General features: G+C 41.5%; 1 protein-coding gene across 1 annotated transcript in view; it reads right to left on the reverse strand.

Annotated features, from left to right (window-relative positions):
• Positions 1-23,828, reverse strand: part of Lama1 (laminin subunit alpha 1) — a 178,735-nt gene that overhangs the window by 111,242 nt on the left and 43,665 nt on the right. The window contains exons 2-3 of the mRNA XM_074070313.1: positions 8,013-8,183; positions 7,606-7,718 (exon numbers count right to left, since the gene is read on the reverse strand). Of these exons, the coding sequence (XP_073926414.1) occupies positions 7,606-7,718; positions 8,013-8,183 (284 nt within the window). The remainder of the gene's footprint in view (positions 1-7,605; positions 7,719-8,012; positions 8,184-23,828) is intronic.

The raw sequence follows: 23,828 nt of genomic DNA on the forward strand, positions 1-23,828 counted from the left end.
AAAAAACCCTAAAAATAAAGATGACAAAATATTATCAGAGTGAAGGGATTGTAAATTTTTCCGCCTCTTTACACTCTTTTTCTTTATTTATTTTTCCTTTATTGTTGGGTTGGGTGGGGAACACTGTAGCATTTACATAAGTTCTTATAATGTATCAAATATATCATACTTGAATTCACTCCTCCACCATTCTCCTTTATCCCCCCTTCCCTGATTCCTGGAACAGTTTCAACAGGTATCATTTTTGCATTTGCATACATGTGTACACCGTATTCACCCTCCTATCCCCTTCCCCTACCACCTCCCCCCTCCCACTAATGCCACCTCCGCCCAGGACCTGTTCCGTACTCCTGCTCTCCAATTTTGTAGAAAAAAAAAAAAGATAAAAGAAAAACATGACTTCTGCACCTTGGATTTTTCTATGAAGATCTCAATATTATTTTCCCAACCAGAAAAAATAATTAGTTTTTGAGTATTGGCTAAAAAGGACACAGTTGCACTTCTTAATCAATCCTATTAGCTAACGCTAATTAGATTATGCTAAGGTCTGGGGCTGGGTGTGATGTCACATGCCTGTGCTGTGATCCCAGCACTTAGGAGGCTGAGGCAGAATGGTCAAAAGTTTGAATTTAACCTGGGCTAAACAGGGAGACCTGGTTGGGAGGAAGGGAGAGCGGGAGAGGGGAAAGGGAAAGATGGCATTAAGGAAAATTTCCCTTGGTGATACCTGAAGCTCTTGGGGAATCTAAAGTAATTTGTGGATTAGAAACAGAAGGGAAAGAAAACTCACATTTATTGAGGATGAAGAATTTGTTAAGTGCTCTGTATCATTCTTTGTTGTATTTATTTGAAATGGAGTCTTGCTATTTAGCCCACACTGGCTTTGAACTCTCAATCCTCCTGCCTCAGCCTCCCAAAATGCTGGAATTACAGGCATGTGCCACCACACTTGGCTTTATGTCATTCTTTTTATTACTATATATAATTATACAATATAAATATATTATGATAATTCCATACATGCATATAAGGAACTTTGATCAAATTCAGCCCCTCAATTCTTTTTTTACCCCTCCCCCCAATTTTTAGTGGGTTTAATTTTTCTGTTTTCCTACATGCATATAAAAGCCCTTAATGCTATCACTCTACTTATTAAGTTGCATTAAAGTATATCATGATATCCGACTGTATGCATCTCCACCACACAGCGAAATATATAAATAGAACTACTGTCTTCCACGTGTGTCCTGAGAATCACACTAAGACCACCCGGTCTGAGAATGTACTAGAAGGCAGGCCATCTATTAACCGGGAGAATTCTCAAATTTGCATTTTCCTTCCAAAGTTAATTTAAAGAATCTTGACATGAGCATATTCGGGATCTGGCTGAGGGCCGTGATAACAAAGCACTGTCACAGGAGGTCAAGGGCTGGTTATGTCACTGCATTGGGGAGAGTGACCACCTACCAAGAAGACAGTGCTTGGACTGGACTCTGCAGCAGAAGACTGGAGCTATAGGAGGGAGGCTGGAGGCTGAGGCTGGAACCTGCAAAAGGAGGTGGGGTCGCTCCTGCATGAGCCCTTCCTGAGGGCCTTAGGCCAGGAGCAGCCCTTGTATTTCTGTAGCAGCAGCTGACTCCTGTCTCCAGCTTCCCAGACCCTCAGAAGCCTCCCCATCGCAACTGGTCAGGGTAGGCTCCTCCAAGGCTCTGGGTGCCAAGAATGAGTCCTTCTCCCAGGGTCCCCCCTTGGCCATCTCTGTCGTCAAGAGACCCCACTCTTTACCTGCTCTCCCACCCTACTTAACCAGTCCTCATTAACTGTCCTTCATGTGACTGAATACTACATCCTGAATTCGTCTCTCATATGACCGGTGTGGCCTTTGTGGTCCTGACTGGAGCCTGGCTGGCACAATACACCAGACATTTCACAGCATCTTATTTTCATTTTATTTTTTTAAACTGGGCTAAAAATACATGCAACAAAAAAATCACCACATTAGCATTCTGTGTGCTAATTCAGTGACACTAGTGAAAATTCACACTGTTGTGTGACCACCCCCATCCATCTCCAGAAGTTTTCATCGTCCCAAATTGAAAGTCTCATTAAACTCAAACCTTGTCCCCAGGTCCTCCAGCCCCTGGCAAACACCTTTCTTCTTCCCATCTCATGACATTACTCTAAGCTCTTCGTGTAAGCGGGGTAATACGTTCTCCTTCTGGGTCTTGACATGCTGTTTGCAAGGTCTGCCATGCTGTGGTAGGCGTCAGCTTTGAGCTGTTCCACATTTGGCTACCGTGAAGAATGCTGCTATGAAGATACCTTAAAAGCAACTGAGGCCAATAGGAAAAGGGGACCAGGAACTAGAGAAAAGGTGAGATCAAAAAGAATTAACCTAGAAGGTAACACCCACGCACAGGAAATCAATGTGAGTCAATGCCCTGTATAGCTATCCTTATCTCAACCAGCAAAATCCCTTGTTCCTTCCTATTATTGCTTATACTCTCTCTACAACAAAATTAGAGATAAGGGCAAAATAGTTTCTGCTGGGTATTGAGGGGGTGGGGGGGAGAGGGAGTGGGCGGAGTGGGTGGTAAGGGAGGGGGTGGGGGCAGGGGGGAGAAATGACCCAAGCATTGTATGCACATATGAATAATAAAAAAATTTAAAAAAAAAAGAATGCTGCTATGAAGAGTAGTGTTCAAGAATTTTTTCAGATTTGGGGTACATACCTAGGAATGGAATTTCCGGGTCATATGGTCATTCTTTTTTAAAAATCATTTTTATCAGTATACCTCAATTGTTTAAAGTGAGGGGTTTCACTGTGGTATTTCCACACTTATATACAATGAACTTGGTTCATATCTACTCCTTTTATTACTCTTTCTTATCCTCCTTCCCCAAGTCCCCCAGTTTTAAACTTTCTTACAATTTTTTGGCAGTATTGGGAGTTTGAACTAAGGGCCTTGTGCTTCTAAGGCAGGCACCCTCCCACTTTGCCCCCTGCTCTTTTTTACTTGCTATTGTTCAGATAAGGTCTCATGCTTTTGCCTGGGGAGGCCTCAGACCATGTTCCTCCTACCTACACCTTCTGCATAGCTGGAATTGCAGGCATCAGCTACAGTGCCTGGCTTATTTGTGGAGATACAGTTTCACTAACTTTCTTCTGGTGCTGGCCTTGATCCTCCCCATCTCCATCTCCTAGTAGTTAGGATACGGTCATGAGCCATTATACCCCAACCACAAATCTTTAAAATGGGTGTCTTTATGTCCTTTTCAAGCTTGCATACAATGTATTTCGGCCACATTATCCTCTCATACTCTCCCATTCCCGGTTGCTTCCCCTCTAAATATCCCCCATTTTATGTTCCCGTCCTTTTGTTTTTAGATCCAGATTTTGTATGTGAGGGAAAACATGATTTTTGTCTTTTTGAGTCTGGCTTCCTTCACGTAACATGATTGATCTCTAGTTCCATCCGTCATTTCCAATGTAATCCACTCTTCTACGTGACAATAGTACTCCAGTGGGTATGTATCCCAATTTCCTTTATCCATTCATCTGTTGATGGCACCTGGGCTGATTCCACAGCCTGGCTGTGGTGACCGGTGCTGCAATAATCATGGGTGTGCAGGTGTGCCTACTGCGTGCTGGCTCACGCTCCCTCAGGCAGATCATGGTGCCATCACTCTTTATGAAATTTCTGAGGCACCTCCCATTGTCTGTCGCAGTGGCCACTCCGTTTTACATCCCCCAGTGGCACACTGGGGCTCCAATCTCTCCTCACTCTCGCCAACACTTGGTATTTTCCATTTCTTTCAGAACAGCCATCCCAGCGGGCATGAAGTGGTGTGTCATTACGGTTCTGATTTTCTTCCCTAATGGGTAATGATGTCCAATATCTGTTCATTAACTTTCAGTGTGGTGTTTCTCAAACTGGAAATACTTCTATTCTTCTAATGAAATAATGCTACCCTAGGAGTAGCATTTGATGCAAGCAGTGAGGCCTAAAACAATGTTGATCATCGTGAAATTCAAAGTCCACGTGCCTCAGAATGACTTCCTTTCAACTCCAAGTCATCAGGAAAGTCATCAGGAAAAATCATGAAGTCAGTTCAGTGTCAAGGCTAAGGAACAGCCTCCCCCATGCTGGACCGTGAACAGCATTTTAATAATGCAAGCCACTGTATAAATGTCACTCTTCCATTTGTTACACTTTACTCAGCTTTATTTTACTTAAAACAAGAATACCGTGTACATTTAATTCTCATAAACTTTTTTGAGACAGGGTCTTACTATGTAGCCCAGGTTGGTCTCAAACCTGTGATCCTTGTACATCAGCCTCCCAAGTACTGGGATTCTAGGCATATGCCATCACACCTAACTCTCATGATTTTTTTAATGTAAGATATTACTAAACACTAAGGTAGCTTCTAAACGATCACGAAATCAAGAAAAGAAATGAATAGCCAGGGTTATTTCTAAAAAGTAAAGAAATAAATGCAATCATTCCTCTTGCAATGTTACTAAAACAAATACTCTGTAGTTAAACCTTACTGCAAATCATACATTTACAGACTTTCTGACATTCCTTTTTATCTTTAATTTATTCTCCAGATAACCAAACATTGTACAAAGAAACTAAAGCCACTGTGATTTTAACAGCTGTCATCAACTAGAGAACCAAGAATGAGATCGGTGTCCTTAGAATAAGATTGGTGACAACATGATCAAAGCTAACTTGTAATAAAACCTCAGGGATGGCATCTTTGCTAAGTTACATGAACATAGGCACAAGTTTTGCAACTCCTGGTAATATTAAGGTCTATCAATGACTCTGCTCTAGAAATCTGTGCTTTAGATGTTGTTTTTACAGGACTGAAACAAAGGAATCAAAGGCTTGTTTGTTCATTGCTACATTTTAATCAGGCTTTGAGCAAAAGAAGTAAAAAAAAAAAGAAGAAAAAAAAGCATTGGTTCACCTGATGGTTATTTGCTCCCTGCCTGAAAGGTGTCAATGCAGGAGACAGCAAGCCATTCCTGTCATCCTAGCTAGGCAGGAGGCTGAGATTGGGAAGATCGTGGTTCCAGGCCATCCCAGGCAGAAAAGTTCAAGACCCCATCTCAACAGATGCTCCAGATTGAAGCATCAGCAAGGTCTCAGAAACAGGAGAGACTTGGGAGCAACAGAAGATAATTATGGGACGAGACTATAGACAGCTCCCAGACAGGAAGCCTTGCCTCATCCCCTGACCCAGGGTGCCTGCTAAGGCCAGGAAAAAAGCAGCAAGCCACCATCTCCCATAGTGCTATTGTGCCAAAATATTTAATGGAAATTAATTGGGTATCGGAGGTGTATTCAGTTGGTAAGAAATACAGGTGTTGAGGAACATCTTAGGTAAAACTACCTGAGATCATCCAGCAAAACCAGAACATGGGTGCTCTGCACAACAAACAGCCTGATCTAGTCAAAGATTCAACCTCATTTAAAACAATTCAGAGATAAGAAGAGGTTAAGGAGCATAGCTATGAAATGAAAATGAGTCTTGGCTTGAAAGAAAACAGCTATAGAAGACAGGAGTAGAAAAACTGGATGGATAAGCAGTTATTAGGAAATTACTGTTAGTTTTCTTAAGGGGATGAAAGCATAGTGGGTATTCAGAACAAATGTCTTTATTTGAATAGACAAATGGAAGTGCTGGTGACATGTTCTCATGATTGCAACGTTAAACATGGCACAAGGCTTAAAAATCCCTGGATCTCAATTGTGGGGTATATGGACGTTCACTGGAATAAGCTTTCTACATATTAAAAAATACTCATAATTAAAAGGTTCACTAAATAAATAAACCTGAGAAAGGTTGCCCATATCAAGCACAGTGGAATTTTTGTACTGTGTAAAAAGGTACAGAAATTCTGAGTACCAATTATGTTCTTTTAGAAGCTTACTCCCCATGTTGGAAATTACCCAAAGAGGTTTGTCACAATGCAGCCATCCTTGTTTTTGAAATATGCCTTAAAGATCTAACAGAGATGCTCCCTTCAATTTCTCATGCTGGCTGCATCCAAATCAAAGCAAAGGGGATTCCCTCAGGAGGAAGTCAAGCAGAACCAATGTCAAGACAGACACTCCAGCATGGGTCTGAGGTCTGTATGTAAAACATCCAGTTCTTAATTTAGCCAAGCTCATTGTGATAGCTTTCTGTCTCTGTGACAAGATACCTGAGACCAAAGCCTTCATGACCTTTCATGATCCCTTCAAGGGCATCCCCCAATGACCTAACTCCTTCCATTAGGCCCCACCTTTTAAAAGTTTCACCACCCTGGGGAACAAGCCTCTAACACAGGGGCCTCTGGGAGACACTTATCCCCATTCACTCACACTATAGCATGCTCAATAATGAGCTGGAGTATACTTCCTTTAGAAAAAGAACAGAAAATTAGAAAGGAAATGGGCCTTTCATGAATGAACCACTCTTACCACCATTCTTTCTCTTTTTGTTTGAGAGAAAAACAAAGGTCAAGACAACTAAGGGGGCTCTTTTTTCTTTTAGAGGGATTTGAAAATATTAAGGTATATCATATTAATTCAAATGCTATGGCTGAAAGCTATTAAAAGTGTTATTTTACTTCCATAAACCTGTTAACCTAAGCTTGGAAAACGTCTTATGAGCTTCCAATTTTGCTACTATATTCACTACAATTTTTAGAGCTCGGAAGCTCCTTGCACATGAATAGCCACAGCATCACCCTGTTTTCCACTTAGAATTAACAACTATCACCTATTCAAAGTAATCTGATTATTTACCTCTAAATCGCTAAAACTCCCACTTCAATCCTACAGTGCACACCTGATTCATCCGTCTCTTCCAACCAATCTGTGTTCCATGAAGTCTACGAGTTCCAATGCAAGAGGAACTGAAAGAATGCAAGTAATCATCTCGTGAAATGGCTTTCCTGAGAACTCCAATCAGAAGTTGGGATAACAGTTTCAAAATATGTGCCATCTCTCTCTTTCTTTCCTTCCGCACACTCTTCTTTTCCTTAACCCAAAATATTGGGGGAGCAGGGCCCCTGTCATATTTCTCCTCTATGGGCTTGAGTTCAGTTAGGAGGACACGAGTGGTCAGAGGCAGTTCTACCTGGCTTTTCCTGCTGCAAACAGCCCTGGCAGCATCCACAGCAGGAGTGAGACATGATCAAGAGGTCAGCACTATCACCTTTGGTGTCCCCAGCCTTAGACAGCCCTTATATGACAACTATCATGATGACAACAGCAAGGCAGTAAGGCTGGGCATTTTACCCCTGTCCACTCCCCAGGGCATCTCTGTTCTTCCCCAAAGCTTCTAGCACATGGCCTAGTATAGCATCCTGAGCTACGAGCACACCCTGCTGCACAAGTGCAAAGAGCATCAACCACACAGAAGCAACGTCACTCATCCCCTTGAAGACATGGGGAAGGAGAGATAAGAAATGGCTTCGTGGACTACTTGGTGTGTCACTTACTTCACCTAGTGGAACAGAGTGAGCGTGGAATATAAACAGCCAGGTGTCCCAAGAGTCATTAGAAGACTATGGGTCACTCCAGAGGATGAGGCTTGACCTACCTGTCTCAAGTCCAGAGTGATGGTGACCCAGTGATACTCTCGTCCATTTTGAATACTGGGACTTTGCCACCAGTTATTGGTGCCATCAATCGCATTTGATATTGGGTGGCGTTCTATTAAAAGAAAAAGAAAACATGCATTCCTCTCAGTTAAGGCTTTAAATTCTTGAATTCAGTGCAAATGAACAGCAGTCAAGGTGAACACGGGCTCATGGCCTCCTGACAGACATCTTTAGTTATTTCAGAGGATAAATCCCCAGGAGTAGGGCTGGGAGTATAGCACACAGGTTACCTTGGGCTCAGTGCCTGGCATGCATGCAATAAGCAAATGAACAATAAATAGATAAAATAAAACTAAAAGTGCCCAGAAACAGATGTTTTGCTGAGAACAGGGCGAGGTGCACTTGCCTCTGGGGTTCGCACTGTTGCCATCACAGACCCGGCACTGTGCGTTCCGTGCAGGTCGGCCAGGCACGTGCTCCACGAGTTTGCAGAACATCTCAGGTCCCCTCTCACCACAGGTGGCATTGGTGCTGATGTGAGCACTGCTGGCCAGATTGAGAATGGCAGGGAATAGGCCTGAAAGTAAAAAGTCACCAAATCAGCTGAGCCAACCAACCACCTCATAGGCAAATCCAAAAGAGTTCATAAAAGTAAATCTCTTGACAAGGAAGTCAGTCACAAAGCAGGACGCCCAGAATGGTTCCAGTTTCAGTAACAGGAAATCCTAGGATAAGCAAAATGTCATCAGAAAAACTGGGGACTCTGCTGGCAGGGGTAGAGACTGCAAGAGACACAGGACACTTTCTGGAGTTTGAAGTATTTCTAGATCTTGGTAAATGTTTGCGTTTCCTGTGCACATGTAGTTGTGAATAAAAAAACATATCACAGAATGAGAACAGCTAAGGTTTGGGGGTTTTGTTAGATGTGAATTTTACCTCAAATAACAAAAAGAATAACTATTGAGACCCATGCTGGAATTTTTAGAAGTGATGTGTCTCCTTATGCTTTCAACTCATTATGAAATGCAACAGAAAAGAAGCTGGGTGAACAGAGAGATGGACAGACAGACAGACATGAAGAAAACAGTACAATGTTACAGAACCTAGGTGGAAGGCTAGGTATCCATGGTATGATTCTTTCTACTCTTCTGGCTAAACATTTTCAAATAAAATGTTGGGAAATAGTTGTGTTTTGTTTTTTAAGACACAGTCTTGCTGTTGTCTCACAATCCTCCTGCCTCAGCCTCCAGAGTTCTGGGATTATAGACATGCGGCACTATGTCTGACTTGGGAAATAGGTTTTAAGACAAGTTTCAAATGGACATATTGACCAAAAAAATTCACACGTTTCCCTTAGAAGGCCATTAATTCTGTATTCATTTTGTTCCAGTGTCTTCCTCTGGTAGGGCTTACAAGGCCTTTCCTGTAATTTTCTAGGATTTTTTTTCTTTTCTCTTTAATTGTTGCCCAATTTCTTTGGTGAATAAAGCTTTAGAACACAAAGACCCAATTTTCAAAATTCTCTTCAACTCACTATTAACATTTGCCTTTGTACAGTCTCTTTGTCTGGACTGATTTTTATCTTCGAGCATCTGGGATGAGTACCGGGTCCAAACTATTCAGAAAAGTATTTCTGCACAACTCTGAGAAAAGTCTCTCTACTAGGTTCTTTAGAGACTTCACTTTATCTTGGCAAAAGAGGATAACAGCAGTGAAGAATCTCAAGATCCAGAAATTACAGTCCCCATGAGGTGGAGGAGGTAGTTTATGGTGACAGACATTGTAAACAGGCAGAGTATTGGGAGGGTATTAGCTTAGTGGAGTTTCTCTAATTTACTGGAACTGGATCTTCAAAGATTACAGAATATAATATTTTCTTTGTAAAGAACATTTACAGGCGTGGAGATGTAACTCACAGGCAGAGCGCTTGCCTAGTATTTGCAAGGCCTAAGATTCTATCCCCCATGCTGCAAAACAAACAAACAAAAAACACACACAGTCAATATTATTTCTGAAATGCTTGCTTTCTGGTGACATTTGAAACAGCATAGTATAATTTTAATTCTGTAGAAAAAAGTTCATGTCTTTACTTTTTTTATTTTTAGATACTGCTTAATATACTCAATGATGTTTTCTGTTATAAATATTTGAATCATCTAAATTATAAAACAAATCAGATATTTTTGTAAGAGCTGTCACATTAAAAAACTTAATATGCTCCTTTATTCAGTCATGAAGAATGAAATTTTGTCATTTGCAGGTAAATGGATGGAATTGGAGAGCATCATCTTAATTGAAGTTAGCAGGTCCAGAAAGCCAAAGGCTGCATGCTTCCTCTCATATGTGGAATACAGGCCCCATGCAAACACAAGCAATATTATGAAAAACAGGCCATGCTAAGGTGAGATCACTAACAGGAGAGAAAGGTAAAAGAAGGAAGAAGGTAAATATGACTTATTTATTTTCTATGCAAGAATGAATGTAGAATTTTTAAGCCTGTTGAAATCACCATAAGGAGACTAAGGTACAAAGGAGAAAAATAGAGGAGATGAATCAATTAGGGTTATAATACATGTATGCGTGGAAGTGTCACAATGCAACATCCTGTATAAAACAAAAGTCTTTTTTTTTCAATAACAAGAGAATAGAAAGGTAAAGCAGGTCTTATCTGGGGCGGGGGGGGGGGTTGGTATCAGTGAGAGTAGGAAGGATGTAAGGAAAGGCTGTAGAAGGGTGAATGTGGTAGAAACTGTTCCAGGAATGGGGGAGGAGGGACAAAGGAGAATGATGGAGGGGATGAATTCAACCATGATACATTATAAGAACTTTTGTCAATGTCACAGTTTACCCCCAGTACAACAATTATAAAAAATAAAATAGTAGGCTTATGGGTAAAATAAAAAACAAAAACAAAAACCACAAACAACCATCAGCTGCAAAGAAAAAAAAAGGAGCTCTACCATAAGAGAAGTTCCCTATTCAAGTCATCAGACACTAAGTCTCTGACTAGAAAAGTTATTCAACATTCTAGAGAATCAGTCTTCATTTTGGAACGTGACACAGACAATCAGACATTGTTTAATATGCTTATTGTTGTTCGTAATTTGGAATTGCTTATTTTCATCATATTCCTTTAGAGGCACTTCTTCTAAAAGGGAATCAAAAATGCTTTTTGAGAAATCAAATGAATCACTGTATAATTTTACAGTTCCCCAGATTATTACTGTCACTATCTAGTAGACCTTTTTTTGGTGGTGGTACTGGGGTTTGAACTCAAGGCCTTGGACTTGCTAGGTTGAGTTCCACCATGTGAGCCACAACCCCAGTCCTGCTTGCTCTTACCTTATTTCTCAGACAAGGCCCCAAGCTATTGCCTGGGCTAGCCTCGGACCATGATCCTTCTACCTCTGTCTCCCAGGTAGCTGGGATTACAGATGTGAGCCATACACCCACTTATTTTTTGAGACACACCTTGCTAACTTTTTTTTTTTTTTTTTTTTTGGACAGGACTGGACTTGAACCATAACCTCCTATCTTCACCTCTTTTTTTTTTTTTTTTAATGGCAAAGTTTCAGTATTTTGCTCAGGTTGTTGTTGAACTCCGGGGGCTCAAGCAATCGTCTTGGCTCAGCCTCCTAGGTAGCTGAGATTATAGGCATAAGCCGCTGCACCCAGCCGACCCTTACATTTTATATGCTGAGGTCACTCCTAAAGTGACTTGTGAGTTCCTGGCGTGGTACCTGACTGGTAGCAGCAACTGACATTTATTGATCATAACTGAGACAAATAATGTGTATCTTCTACCTTTTCTGACCATATTGTTCTAGTAACATGGTACAAAACTTTCCTATGAGTTAATAATTTCAGCTGCAGTGTTTTACCCAAATAGCTAAAATGACATTTTCTGGTTCTGTATGCTCTACACAAATTAATATTTTCAGTACAATCTACTATAAGCCCTTCTCTTCACTAGTCAAGACAGGACAAGAAGCCAAGATTACAAAATCTGATTTAACAGTGCATTCCTCTATCAAGAACAAATTATTCACCAGTTAACAGATGTCCCACTTTCTCTTCACTCACCCACTCAGATAGCTGAACATCAAGAGAACGCCCATCTCCTACAGAGAGCTCCCTCCCACTCTGGGAACTGCAAAGGCTTTGCTTTACTGGGGGTGGAAGGGGTGAGAAGATGCCAGGGGGTCATACCTCTGTCCCCACTCGCTTAGTCTTTGTCCTGAGTCATGGAGAAAACACAACTCACACCTCATGCTTGGAAACAGAACATCATTTTGGTGAATAACACCTGACCGTAGTAATCAACCAGGTAGTTCTTTGTGCTAGGTAGATTTTAAAGAAGAGCACTTGCCTAGCATATATGGGAGGGAGGGAGGGAGGGAAAAAGGAAGGAAGGAAGGAAGGAAGGTAGAAAGGAAGGAAGGAAACATTAATTCCCAGTTTTTTCCTTATCATGCTAGTCTTCTACATATCCTTTTAACAAAAAGAAAGATAAATTGTTTTGTTAGCATGACCAAGCAGAAAAACCTGTAAATGATTAATTTCATAAGAAATATCCAGGTTGTCTTTCACTGAAACAAAATCTTCCTTCTCAGAGAAACTAGTATGTGAAAAAAAAATCTTCACTAAAAGTTATGCTATCCATATTACATTTATTGTCACTTCCCAGAGTTATTATTTTTCCTCCATGCGTGGGGCTACATCTGAGAGAAGACCAAAGAGTTGGAGGTAGTGCTGGAGAAGGCATGCTGAAAGAATTGTCATTTCAAAGATGATTGACAAATTTCAATACAGGATACTACATGAGCATGAAGCAGGAGGAGGGACAGGAAATGACAGAGCAGGAGACAGCCTTAGGATCAAAACCCTCCCAAGAAGAAAAGCTTGGTCTTCCATGTAAAACTTCATTGACGGCAGGGGAAGGTTGTATCATGGCACGTGTGTGACACTGTTTTCTCATTACTGAGTCACACACTTAATAGTCTCCACAATACATTTTTGTTGCGATGTTATTTTCTTCAGCTATTATTCTATGATACTAATTTGCACTTTTCTCACATTCAGGCACAGCACAGATCATTCCCCTATCCGTGCATTTAACTAGCAGTAAAGAATTTATTAGTCCAAACCCCACGAAGCATGAAATAAATTCCTTCTCATTCACCAGTTGCTTTTGTTTTTGGCCCCTTTCTTCACATCCTGAGTATACTTGGCCTTCTAAAATGTCTTTCAGGACCTTGTTAATCTTCTGGAAAGTTCTCTTATTAATAGGTGAAAAATTGCCACCAAGCTGACAGACAACAGTGCTACCACAGAATTACCACAGCTTCTTCTGAGAACACTTCCAGAAAGTTTGACAATTCATTTCTAAAGCTATCTGGATTTGTTTGTTTGTTTTCCCAAGGCAATATATTTTCCTGTCATGAAAATAAAGTATCTAAAATGATGACCAAGGCCACAGCTCATTACAACAGCTCTTCATCAATATTTTTCAAATGAGATTTGAAAAGACGGAGGAGAGACCCAGGAACACTGACTGATTTCTCATGAGCCTGAAAGAAAACTTCAGGTTCGAGGTGACAAGGGTAGGGGAACCTGGCTACTCTGCCATGTAAGATTTCACCAACACATAGGCAGACCAAATACATGACAGTTAACCTTTAAATTAACTTTTTATAGCACAAAACAGCCCATAAAAGCCTATGGCTGTCAGCTGCCACACTGGACCACTGGAGAGAAGTTTCTTTTTTAATTTTCCCTTTCTATTCAAAGAGCAAAAAATCAACACAGAGGACTGCACAATGAGTTCTGAAAGCACCTGGGTTGTTCTGGGCCCACCAAGAATAGAGGACACAGAACTTCTGACTGCTGCCTGCAAGCTGAAGCTGGGTCACTGACCTCCAATACCACCGAGGATCTACAACCCATTCAGGTGAGTTGCCACACCTTGCACCATGGAGGAAACCTTGTAGTCCAGTGCACCTTGTGGGCACTGATTGTCCACCTCCTGGACAAAGCTGTTGACCTAATAAACTGAGCAAACTCTCCTGCTCTGCTGGCTGCAGGAGGGGTGGCTCAGCCCAGGACTCTATATATAAAGTGCTTGGCTGATCCGGCCTCTGGGGGAGGGGTGGCCCAAGAGCAGCCTGGGGAAAATAACAACGCATTCGACCACCTTGGAGAAACTGGTAGTGAGCTGAAACTAACAGCCATACCAGAGAAAAACTTTCCACCAAACAGCTCAAGTCCAGCTTCCAGGCTTGCTTTACAGGTGGGATGGGTGGGCCACAGCTCACACATCAGCTCCTCCAGGGAGGACAAAGAAGAACCTGCTTATTCAAACAGGCTAACATGGCTGCCCACCCTTCCCCAACCCCCAAGAAGAGCCTGGGCTTAAACTCCTGAGTAGATCCCCCTACAAATTCCTCTGGGAAAGAGGCACCACTGATTGCCACCCAGCCTGCATATGGACCCAAATAAGGGACAGTACCAGGATTAGAAATCAGAGGAAAGCACCCAGAGCACTCACTGAACTCAGGGGAAACCCGTTCCTCTCCACAAGGAAGAAATCTGGACAACAAATACGTATTTTTAATTGATTTTACTTACTTCTTTTTTTCCATTCTGATGAAATTTAAATATGCTTAGTTCTCTTTAGTTTCATTTTTCTTTTCCCTCCCCCTGCTTTTCTCTTTTCTTCTTTTTTATTCCTTCCTTCTCCTTATCTTCCTCTCCTCCCTCCTCCTTTTCCCTCCAATGTCCCTATGCTCTCCATGTTAACCACTCACCCAGTGGTCTTATTTTGCCAACTTCATACATCACCCCCTCCTTCCTACCCCTCCGCAGTCCCTAACAATAGCAGCCCCCAACAGCTGAACTATTGCTTTACATACTAGTCCCACCCTCACAGCCCATACCTTTTCTGCTCCCTCCCCATTCACCTTCTTCCTTATCTCCTCTTCCACTCCCATTATTCTTACTATAAAGTTTTAATCTCTCTGCACACAGTGTTTATTTCCCTAAAACCCCCATGTTTGTAGAGAATACTGCCAAGAGTTTTATATACTGTGTAAATAACTGGTTCAGCAGTGAATCCATAAACTTGTTATTGACAAGTTATATCTCCAGTTTCTTTTACAGAAAAAATACAACCTACTTAACAATGAAGCTAGACAAAACATAGAAATTAAGTCAAGTGAAAAATAACAGATGATTAAAACTAATCAACTACACATGAAAAAAATCTCCGAATAGAAATATGGGGAATAAAAGGCAGCAGGGAATATGACTTCTCAAATGTCAACAATCACACAATAGAGGATTTGGTGGACAGTGAACGGGATGAATCCTCAGTTGCTGAAATCAGAAGAATGATAACAGGAATGTTTAAGGAGCTTAAAAGAGGACAACAGAGCAACAAAATGAATCCCAAGAGAACATGGATAAACAAATAGAGAAGACACAGAAATAGCTACATAAACTCAAACAGGACCTGAAAAAACATTGGAACAAAAATCAAAGAAATTATTTTTTAAAAAAGACAGAACCTATGGGACACAGCAAAGGCATTGATAAGGGGAAAGTTTACAGTCATGAATGCATACGTTAAAAACACAGAAAGATCTCAAATAAAGGACCAAATGCTACATCTCAAACTCTAGAAAAATAAGAACAAGCTAAACAAAAAACCAGCAGGAGAGAGATAATTAAAAATAAGAGCAACTATTAACAAAAAGAAACCAAAGAAAAACATGCAAAGAATCAAGGAAACAAAAAGTTGATTCTTTGAAAAGATAAATAATATTGATAAACCCCTTGCAGGCCTGACTAACATGAAGAGGGAAAAAGAGTCAAATTAATACAATTAGAAATGAAAAGGGGGAGATCACAACAAACACTAAGGAAATCTAGGTGATCATTAGGGATTACTTTGAAATCTATATTTAAATAAACTGGAAAATCTAGAAGCAATGAACAAACTTCTAAACACACATGACCAATCAAAATTGAACCAAGAGGATATAAATCACCTAAGTGGATCTATAATAAATAATGAAACTGAAGCAGCAATAGTCTCCCAAAAAAGAAAAGTCCAGGACCTGACAGACTCACTGCCAAATCCTACCAGACCTTTAAAGAAGAACTAGTTCCAACACTCCTCAAAATTTTCCACAAAATAGCAAGAGAAGGAACACTGCTTAACCCATTCTATGAAGCCATTTTTACACTCATCCCAAAACCAGACAAAGACACAACAAAAATGAGAATTAATGAACTTAGAGGCAAAAATTCTCAATATAATACAGGCAAACTGAATTCAATAACATATCAACAAGATCATACACCATGATCAGGTTGATTTCAGCCCAAGGATACAGGGATGATTCAACATACGGAAATTAAATGTAATACTGCATATTAACATAAGCAAAGACAAAAACCACATGATCACTTCATTAGATACAGAAAAGCCTTTGACAAAATTCAACATCCCTTCTTGATAAAAGTTCTGATGAAACTAGGAATAGAAGGAATATACCTCAACATAATAAGGGCTATACGTAACACAAGCCTATAGCCAATATCATACTAAATGGGGAAAAACTGAAAGCACCTCCTCTAAAGACAGGAACAAGGCAAGTGTGTATACTCTGTCCACTTTTATTCAACATACCTTGGAATTCCTAGCCAGAGCAATGAGACAGGAAGAAGAAATATACGGAATACAAACAGGAAAGGAAGAAGTCAAACTATCTCTATTTTCAGATGACATGATCTTATACTTAAAAGACCTGGAAAGCTCCGTCAAAGAAAGCTCCTAGACATCATAAATACTTTCAGCAAAATAGCAAGTTACAAAATCAATTTACAAAAAATTGGTAACCTTTCTATGCATCAATAATTAACAGACTAAGAAAGAATATAGGAAAACAATTTCATTCACAAGAGTCCCCCCCAAAAATATACCTAGTAATAAACTTAACAAAGGAAGTGAAAGACCTCTACAATGAAAACTACAAACCAATGAAGAAAGAAATTAAACACTACAGAAGATGGAAATATCTCCCCTGCTCATGGACTGGCAGAATCAATATTGTGGAAATGGCTATGCTACCAAAAGCAATCTACATGTTCAATGCAATCTTCATCAAAATCCCAAAGACATTCACCACAGCAATCGAAAAATCAACCTTAAAGTTCATATGGATTCACAAAAGATTGTGAATAGCCAAAGAAACACTGAGCAAAAAAAGAGAGCAACCCTAGAAGTATCACAATACCCAATCTTCAGAGCCATAGTAATAAAAACTGGATGGTAGACTGACACAAAAGCAGACACTAAGGCCAATGGATCACAATAAAGGAACCAGATATGAATCCATGAGCTGTGCCCACCTGATTTTTGACAAAGATGCCCAAAAACATACACTGGAGAAAAGGCAGCCTCTTCAACAAATGTTGCTGGGAAAACTGGATATCTGCATGTAGAAAACCAAAACTAGATCAATGTTTGTCACACTGTACAAGTATCAACTCCAAGTGGAATAAGTACCTTAATATAAGACATCAACATTTGTACCTAATGTAGGAAAGAGCAGCGACTTCACCGGAACATTTAGGCACAGGCAATAACTAAAAAATAATTCCTAGACAGAAGTCCATTAAAGCCAGGCACGGGTGGCTCCACCTCTAATCCTACCTAATCAGGAGACAGAGATCAGGAGGACTGCAGTTTGAAACCAGCCCCTGGGAAATAGTTCCTAAGACCCTATCTCGGGATCCCCGAGGAGGGGGAGCTGTACAATGGAGTCTGTCTGGAGGAGTGGATGGGGAAACCGAGGTGATTTCTAAAACGTGCAAGTATAGCACCCGCACACATGCCCAGATAGAGCAGTACCTTTGCCCCCCATCTCCCGTCCCTTCCCTCCTACCCCTCCCCGTGACTGCCTGAGGTGGGTGGGGGTTGGGTCAGGGGCTGCTCTGTGCAGCTCCATTGTGACAACATCCATTCCACCTGGCCCAGGGGCAGTTTGCTCCGCCCCCTTTCTCTTTCATCTTTCTCACCAACCAATGGGATGAAAGACTATTGACCACGCCCACATTCCATGACGCCTCCTAATGCCCTGGACACCCCTCTTCTCACACCAGGGCCAGTGCTGACCAAGGCAGCTCGTGCTGACAGCTGAGGGCAACTGTGGTGAGTTTTAGGGATCCTGGAGATGTGGCCCCACACCTTCCCAGCACTGGCATGGCGGAAGAAGTAAGACGGAAAATTGATTGCGGCCAAGAAAATGCTGAGGGAGAACCAGCAAAGGAACAGCCCTGGTGTTCCCCTAGGCGCCAAGAGGAAAAGGAGACCCTGAGACAGCCGCCTCTGGGGGTTGTAGCTCAGCCGAGGATGCACCCCAAGACCGCGGTGCACCCGCACCTCCATCTGCGGATGACACTGGGTTGCCTGCCAGCGTCCCTTCCCCTGACACCAGTATTACCAAGGACGCATCACCTCAGAGACCGGTGCCCGGCCCACCTGCTGCGGCACCTGGCCGCTTAACCAACCACTGACCTCCGACACTGCAGGGGCAGCAGCTGAGGCAGACCCTGCTCCTGGAGCAGCTGCAGCTGGAGGAAGGGCAAGGCAAGATGGCCTTGGAGATGGCCTGCCAGGAGTTGACGACGACCCAGGAGCAGCTGGAAGCCACCAGCCAGCAAAACCAGCAGCTGCAGGCCCAACTGAGCCACCTGGCTGTCCGTGATGAAGGAGATGGAGTTGATAAGATGACAATGATGAGGCTCCTTAGTCCGATCCCACCATCCAGAGGTTAAGGACAGCTCCAAAGCCATGGTGGCATTTCTCAGTGACACTCTCACCCTAGCTGAGGAAGAGAAGGCCCAGCTGCAGAAGGGGCAGCTGAGGAAGCAGAAGGCACCCTTGCCAGTGCCTGGCCCCTGGGAGTGGAGGTGTGTGGGCAGAGCCACCAGGCTCTACAGGTGCCCATGGAGAAGCTGCAGACACACTTCCTGGAGGGCATACAGGAAAAGCTTGAGTTTGGGAAGCAGTTGAAGCTAGAACATCGATATGTCCTCCTGTCTAGATCCACGGACACCATGGCAGAGTCCGGTGCCCTTTGTGAAAAGGAGAGGGCAGTACCAAATGCACAGCAGGGTGACCTTCAAGAGGTGAGCCTCAGAGATGGTGGAGCTCCCACAAGGCAAGGGTGTGGCAGCTTGCCCCCCAGAGAGCCCCACTGATATGCTGCAAGAAATCCAGAAGCCAGAGAAGCTGGAAAGCATCCCCATCTTCTACCAGAATCATGAGGAGGGGGCAAGGCTCATGACGATCTAAAACAGACCCCAATCCTGGAGAAATGGGGCTGGGTCTCTGCCACCCTGTATGTGCCATCCCTGGCCCTGCCACCTCAGGCCCTGCCCTGCCTTTCCAGTCACCCATTAGAGTAGTAATATCAACCCCATTTTAACAGGGTGCACACCCAGCTTACAGACTCTTCACCACCATGGTGAGGGCTGAGTCTTCATTTTTAAACTTCTGTCCCTGGAAAAGAGCCAGCTGCCTCCTCCTTAGACGCCCTTTGGGGCTGGATTAGCCAGGCAGCATTAGGAGCCTCCAGGCAGCCCTGGCTAACCACAGGCCAGGAGAGGGCAGAGTCCACCTGCATCTTCTTGTATAGGAGGTATTTAGCACAGAACTGGAAAGTTTTGAACTAGTAGGTCCTAGTAACGTTTTGTTTTAAAATTGAATTTTTATTTTCTGCTATTTCTTTCTTAGGCACACACTCACACACACATTATACACACATGCACACATAGTGCACACACAATCTACAAACATGCACATACACAATGCACACACGAGGGCACAGAGAAACACACATGCACACATGTTAAGCACACAAACATATGCACTCTCACTCGTGCATATTCAAACACACACGCACACACACATGCACACGCACATAAACCTCTAATGCTTGTTCCTTAAAAGAAAAGTATCTTTATTGCTATTCTCCCATATGTGAAAATATTTTTTCTTTTTTCTCTTGTAACCCAGATATTGTTAGTTTAAGTACAGCTTCCCTTTAACTCCAATATTAGGAACCATAAGTTTAACATAATTCAAGCCTCAATTCAATGAAAAGAATAAAATGTTCTTAACATGGACATAAAGGAAAGGTTGCTACATTCCAAACAGATCAGACCTTAGATGTACAAAAATGAATTCTCCACCCCACATGTTCAAATTAATCTGCATATACCATTGATGTTTTGTTTCAGTGAGTTTTGCTTTGTTCCTGTGGTATGGTGTATATACACCTATGTGGAGGTAGATATGAACATGTGCGGCTCAATCCTATGTATGTTGTTTGTGTACATACCTAAAGAACAAGCCAAATTCTCAGCAAACGTTGCTTGTGATTTTATACAGATCACGTATTTGAGGAGGAGTGTCATCTCTCTCCAAGAATATGTAAAACTGCTGGAATATATAAAACTCAGCCATAAAGAAGTGAGTCAGGCCAGGCACTGGTGGCTCACGCCTGTAATCCTATTTTCTCAGGAGGCCAGGAGACCAGGAGCATAGCATGGTTCAAAGCCATCCCGGACAAATAGTTCAAAAGACCCTACTAGAAAATACCCAACACAAAAATGTCCTGGCAGATTGGATCAACTGGACATCCCAGTTATTCCAAATATAGCTAGGCACACCTGTCAATGTCCCTCACAGGAGACTGGAACCACCACTAGCACCAAGAATAGCCAATAGCACAAAACTGACCTAACCTGGTACAATGACTAACTTTGTCAACATCACTAGGTCATCGAGTGCTCAGGTGTTTGGTTAAACATTACTCTAGCTCTGTCTGTGAGAGTGTTTCAGAATGAGGTTAATGTCTGAATCAGTGGACTGAGTAAAGCAATGGTCCTCACTGTGGAGGTGGGCCTCGTCCAGTGTATGGGAGGCCTGAATAAAAGGGGAGTTGAGGAAAGTGAGATTCTGCTGTCTGACTGCCTGTTTTCCTACTGAAACATCAGCCTTCTGCACTTGGTGTGGAACTTACACCACCAGCTCTTGCATCTCAGGCCTTAGACACAGACTGAAACTGCACCCCTGACTCTCCTGGGCTCTCGTTTGCAAGCAGCACATTGTGGGACTTCTCAGCCTCCATATTTGTGTGAGCCAGTGAGCCAAGTCCATGTCCACGCACAGACACGCACATAGTCATGCACTGCTCGATGACAGAGGCATTCTGAGAAATGTGTTATTAGGTGAGCTTATGTGAGTACATCCTAGATTGAACTTACACAAACTAAGACTGCTGTGACATCGCCAGGTGATATGATCTGTGGAATCACCATCGTCTGTGTGTCCTTTTCTGGCCAAAGCATTAGTATGTAGTACAGGACTGCTTGCATCATTACAGGTACTTAGCATCCTGGCTCTGTTTCCCTGTCTCCCTGACCTCATGTCAGAATCCACCTGAGTGATGAATACAACCTTTTCCAGAAGCATTGAGTCCATTTCCTCTCAGAGTTATTTGGAAGCCTCATCTTTCAAGTGAAGGAAGCAGTCAGATCTTTAATATTTGAGAATGTAAAAGGCAAATATCTTTTACTCCTGTCTTAAAAGGGAATCATGTGAAAGTAGCCCTTGGTGGTGAACTGCTAGGGGTGCCCTGCACGGTGGCAGCCATGAGAGCTGGAGCCCAAACATGGAGCCTTTGGGGTCAAAGTTAGCACCCACAGAATGTGCTTTTGTGTGACAGACACATACAGCTGTTTTGCCAAGATTTGGGCCACAGAATTCTAGTCTTGGGGAAGGACACCTCATTTGTGAGAGGGCAGGAACCACTGGGCAGCAACTGCAGCTGCGTGCTGGCCTGTGTCTCAGCTGGAACGTGGAGGCTGAACTCACTGACAGTGAGACTTCCCCAGCTTCTTAGAGTCAAGATGTGCAATTATCTAAGGAGAACTCTAGGTAAGGAGGTAGGTAAAGGAAACTTTTGAGGGGGTGGGGGCGTAGCTCAGCGGAATTGCATGTGCTTAGCATGCATGAAGCTGTAATTTCTATTCCCGGCCCCACCCCAAGCTCCTAAACAATTAAACCTTTGCATCTTGAGTTTGCAGAGCAGTACATCCAAGCTAACCACAGCAGGCTAACTTGTGTGTTAACCATGACACAAACAAAAGGGCTGGGGTGTGGCTTAATACTAGACTGCCTGCCTAGCGAGTGTAAGACCCTAGAGTTCAAATCCCAGTAACATCACAAAGAAAAGACACAATTAAAAAAGCAACATTTCAGTAATATTTGAAAAAAGTAAGTCATAGCCCAATCATATAATTTTCAAGATCAAAAGCATGTAAGTCAACTGAAATTCCATGTGGTTGAAAATAGTTTTATTAAACACACACACACATTACAAAGTTTTCTCTTTAAGTGATTTTAAATTCTTAAACATTATTCCTACTATGTTTCTCCATATTCATGAAGTGTTTCAATTTTTGACGTGTTTGTATGTAACTCAGAGTTTTCGCATTTCCATGAAACACAAAAATCAAAGGACAATACAAAGAAGAAGGAATTTTAATTGAAAGTTTTTTATTTTAGAGTACCCTCAAGTATTTAATTTGAATGAGGAATTAATGCCAATCTAGCACAAACCTTCCAACAGGTGTTTGACTTTGATTTTATGGATGAAAATTCTAGAACAATCCAAGGCATGGATTACTGACAGTAAACCAGAGTAAGTTAGCTTTTGATACCATATAAATTTTCATGAGCTTATTGGTTGAAATATTGTTCATTTCTAAAATTTTTAAACATGTAACAAGTGGAAACTAAACAACTAACTCTACGACAAAGACAGTCTGGACCACACTTAAATTTCTTTTCTGCTTTCCAGGGGCAAGACAATAAGATTCTATCTTTTATGATTACGATAATTGACAGTGATTATATTTAGTTATATGCTCTATTTGTTTGTTATTTGAGAAATTAAAAAGTACCATGTTCTAGGTATTGTCTAGGGGATAGGTACCAATGGGAAGGGGGAGGATGTAGGAAAAGGGTGTAGGAGGGTGAATATGGAACAAATATTGTGTACACATGTATGCAAATAGAAAAAAGATACCTGGTGAAAGTATTTCAGGAATGGGGGGGAATAAAGGAAAATGATGGAGGGGGCGAATTCAAGTATGATTCGATATATTGTAAGAACTTTTGTAAATGCCACAATGTACTTCCTGTGTAACAAAAAAGAAGTATGTTGTTCTAGATGAGAATTATAAAATAGAATATGTGTATTTTTTCAGAGAAAAAAAGGATAAAGTTACTTTATAAATTTTATACTTTTTTAGCATCCTTGATATATAGATTTATGTATTTGTGTAAGTGCATGTGTATGTGTGTGATTATATATTTGTACTATATGTTATATATGTAAACATATTAAAAATTTTGACATGCTGTGGCCAAGACCTGAAGGCCCAAAGATCTATGAATGCTGCTATAAAAAATAAAACAAGACATTTTATAAAAACCTTCACCACCAGTATGTCTTGGAAAATTCAAATCTAGTAACAGTCTCACATTCTTTACTTAGATTAATTCCATATGATTTTATAACTTTGTTTCTACTGAAGTCATCCTCAATTTTTATTAGAAACACTTGAAACTGCATTTAAAAATGAGTTGGTTTATTTCCAGTGTGCAACCTGTTTTTACTGAGACAGACCCATTTTATTTAGGTTTCAGAAGTATTTATTTATTGGGTTACTGTTAATTTAAGTAGCATTTTAGGAAGTGTTCATCAGAGATTATGGGATATATACAACATGGAGCTGTTAAATCAATTATTCTGTGTCAACAAAACCAACATTTTAACAAAATATTCTTATGTAGATCTTTGTCAGTGTATATTTCTAGCTTGTTAGCATGATATCATTTATATCCACACAATATGTTCATATGTGGATTAGTTTAGAATGGAAAATGGATTACACAAGTACCTATTTGTTTGTGGGGAGACAAACAAAGGTGGCATCTGAGAGTTCTAGAAGAGAGCCTTAGTGTGACAGAGGCAACATAGGAAAGCAGGTAGATTTAACTTGTGCTAAGGAGTTGTGATAAATTGAACATTGGGATTGAATGAATGCTTAAGATGAAAAGGTAGCAGATGTCAAAGATCTC

This window comes from Castor canadensis, chromosome 4 (genome assembly GCF_047511655.1).
Source record: "Castor canadensis chromosome 4, mCasCan1.hap1v2, whole genome shotgun sequence".
Lineage (NCBI taxonomy): Eukaryota > Metazoa > Chordata > Mammalia > Rodentia > Castoridae > Castor > Castor canadensis.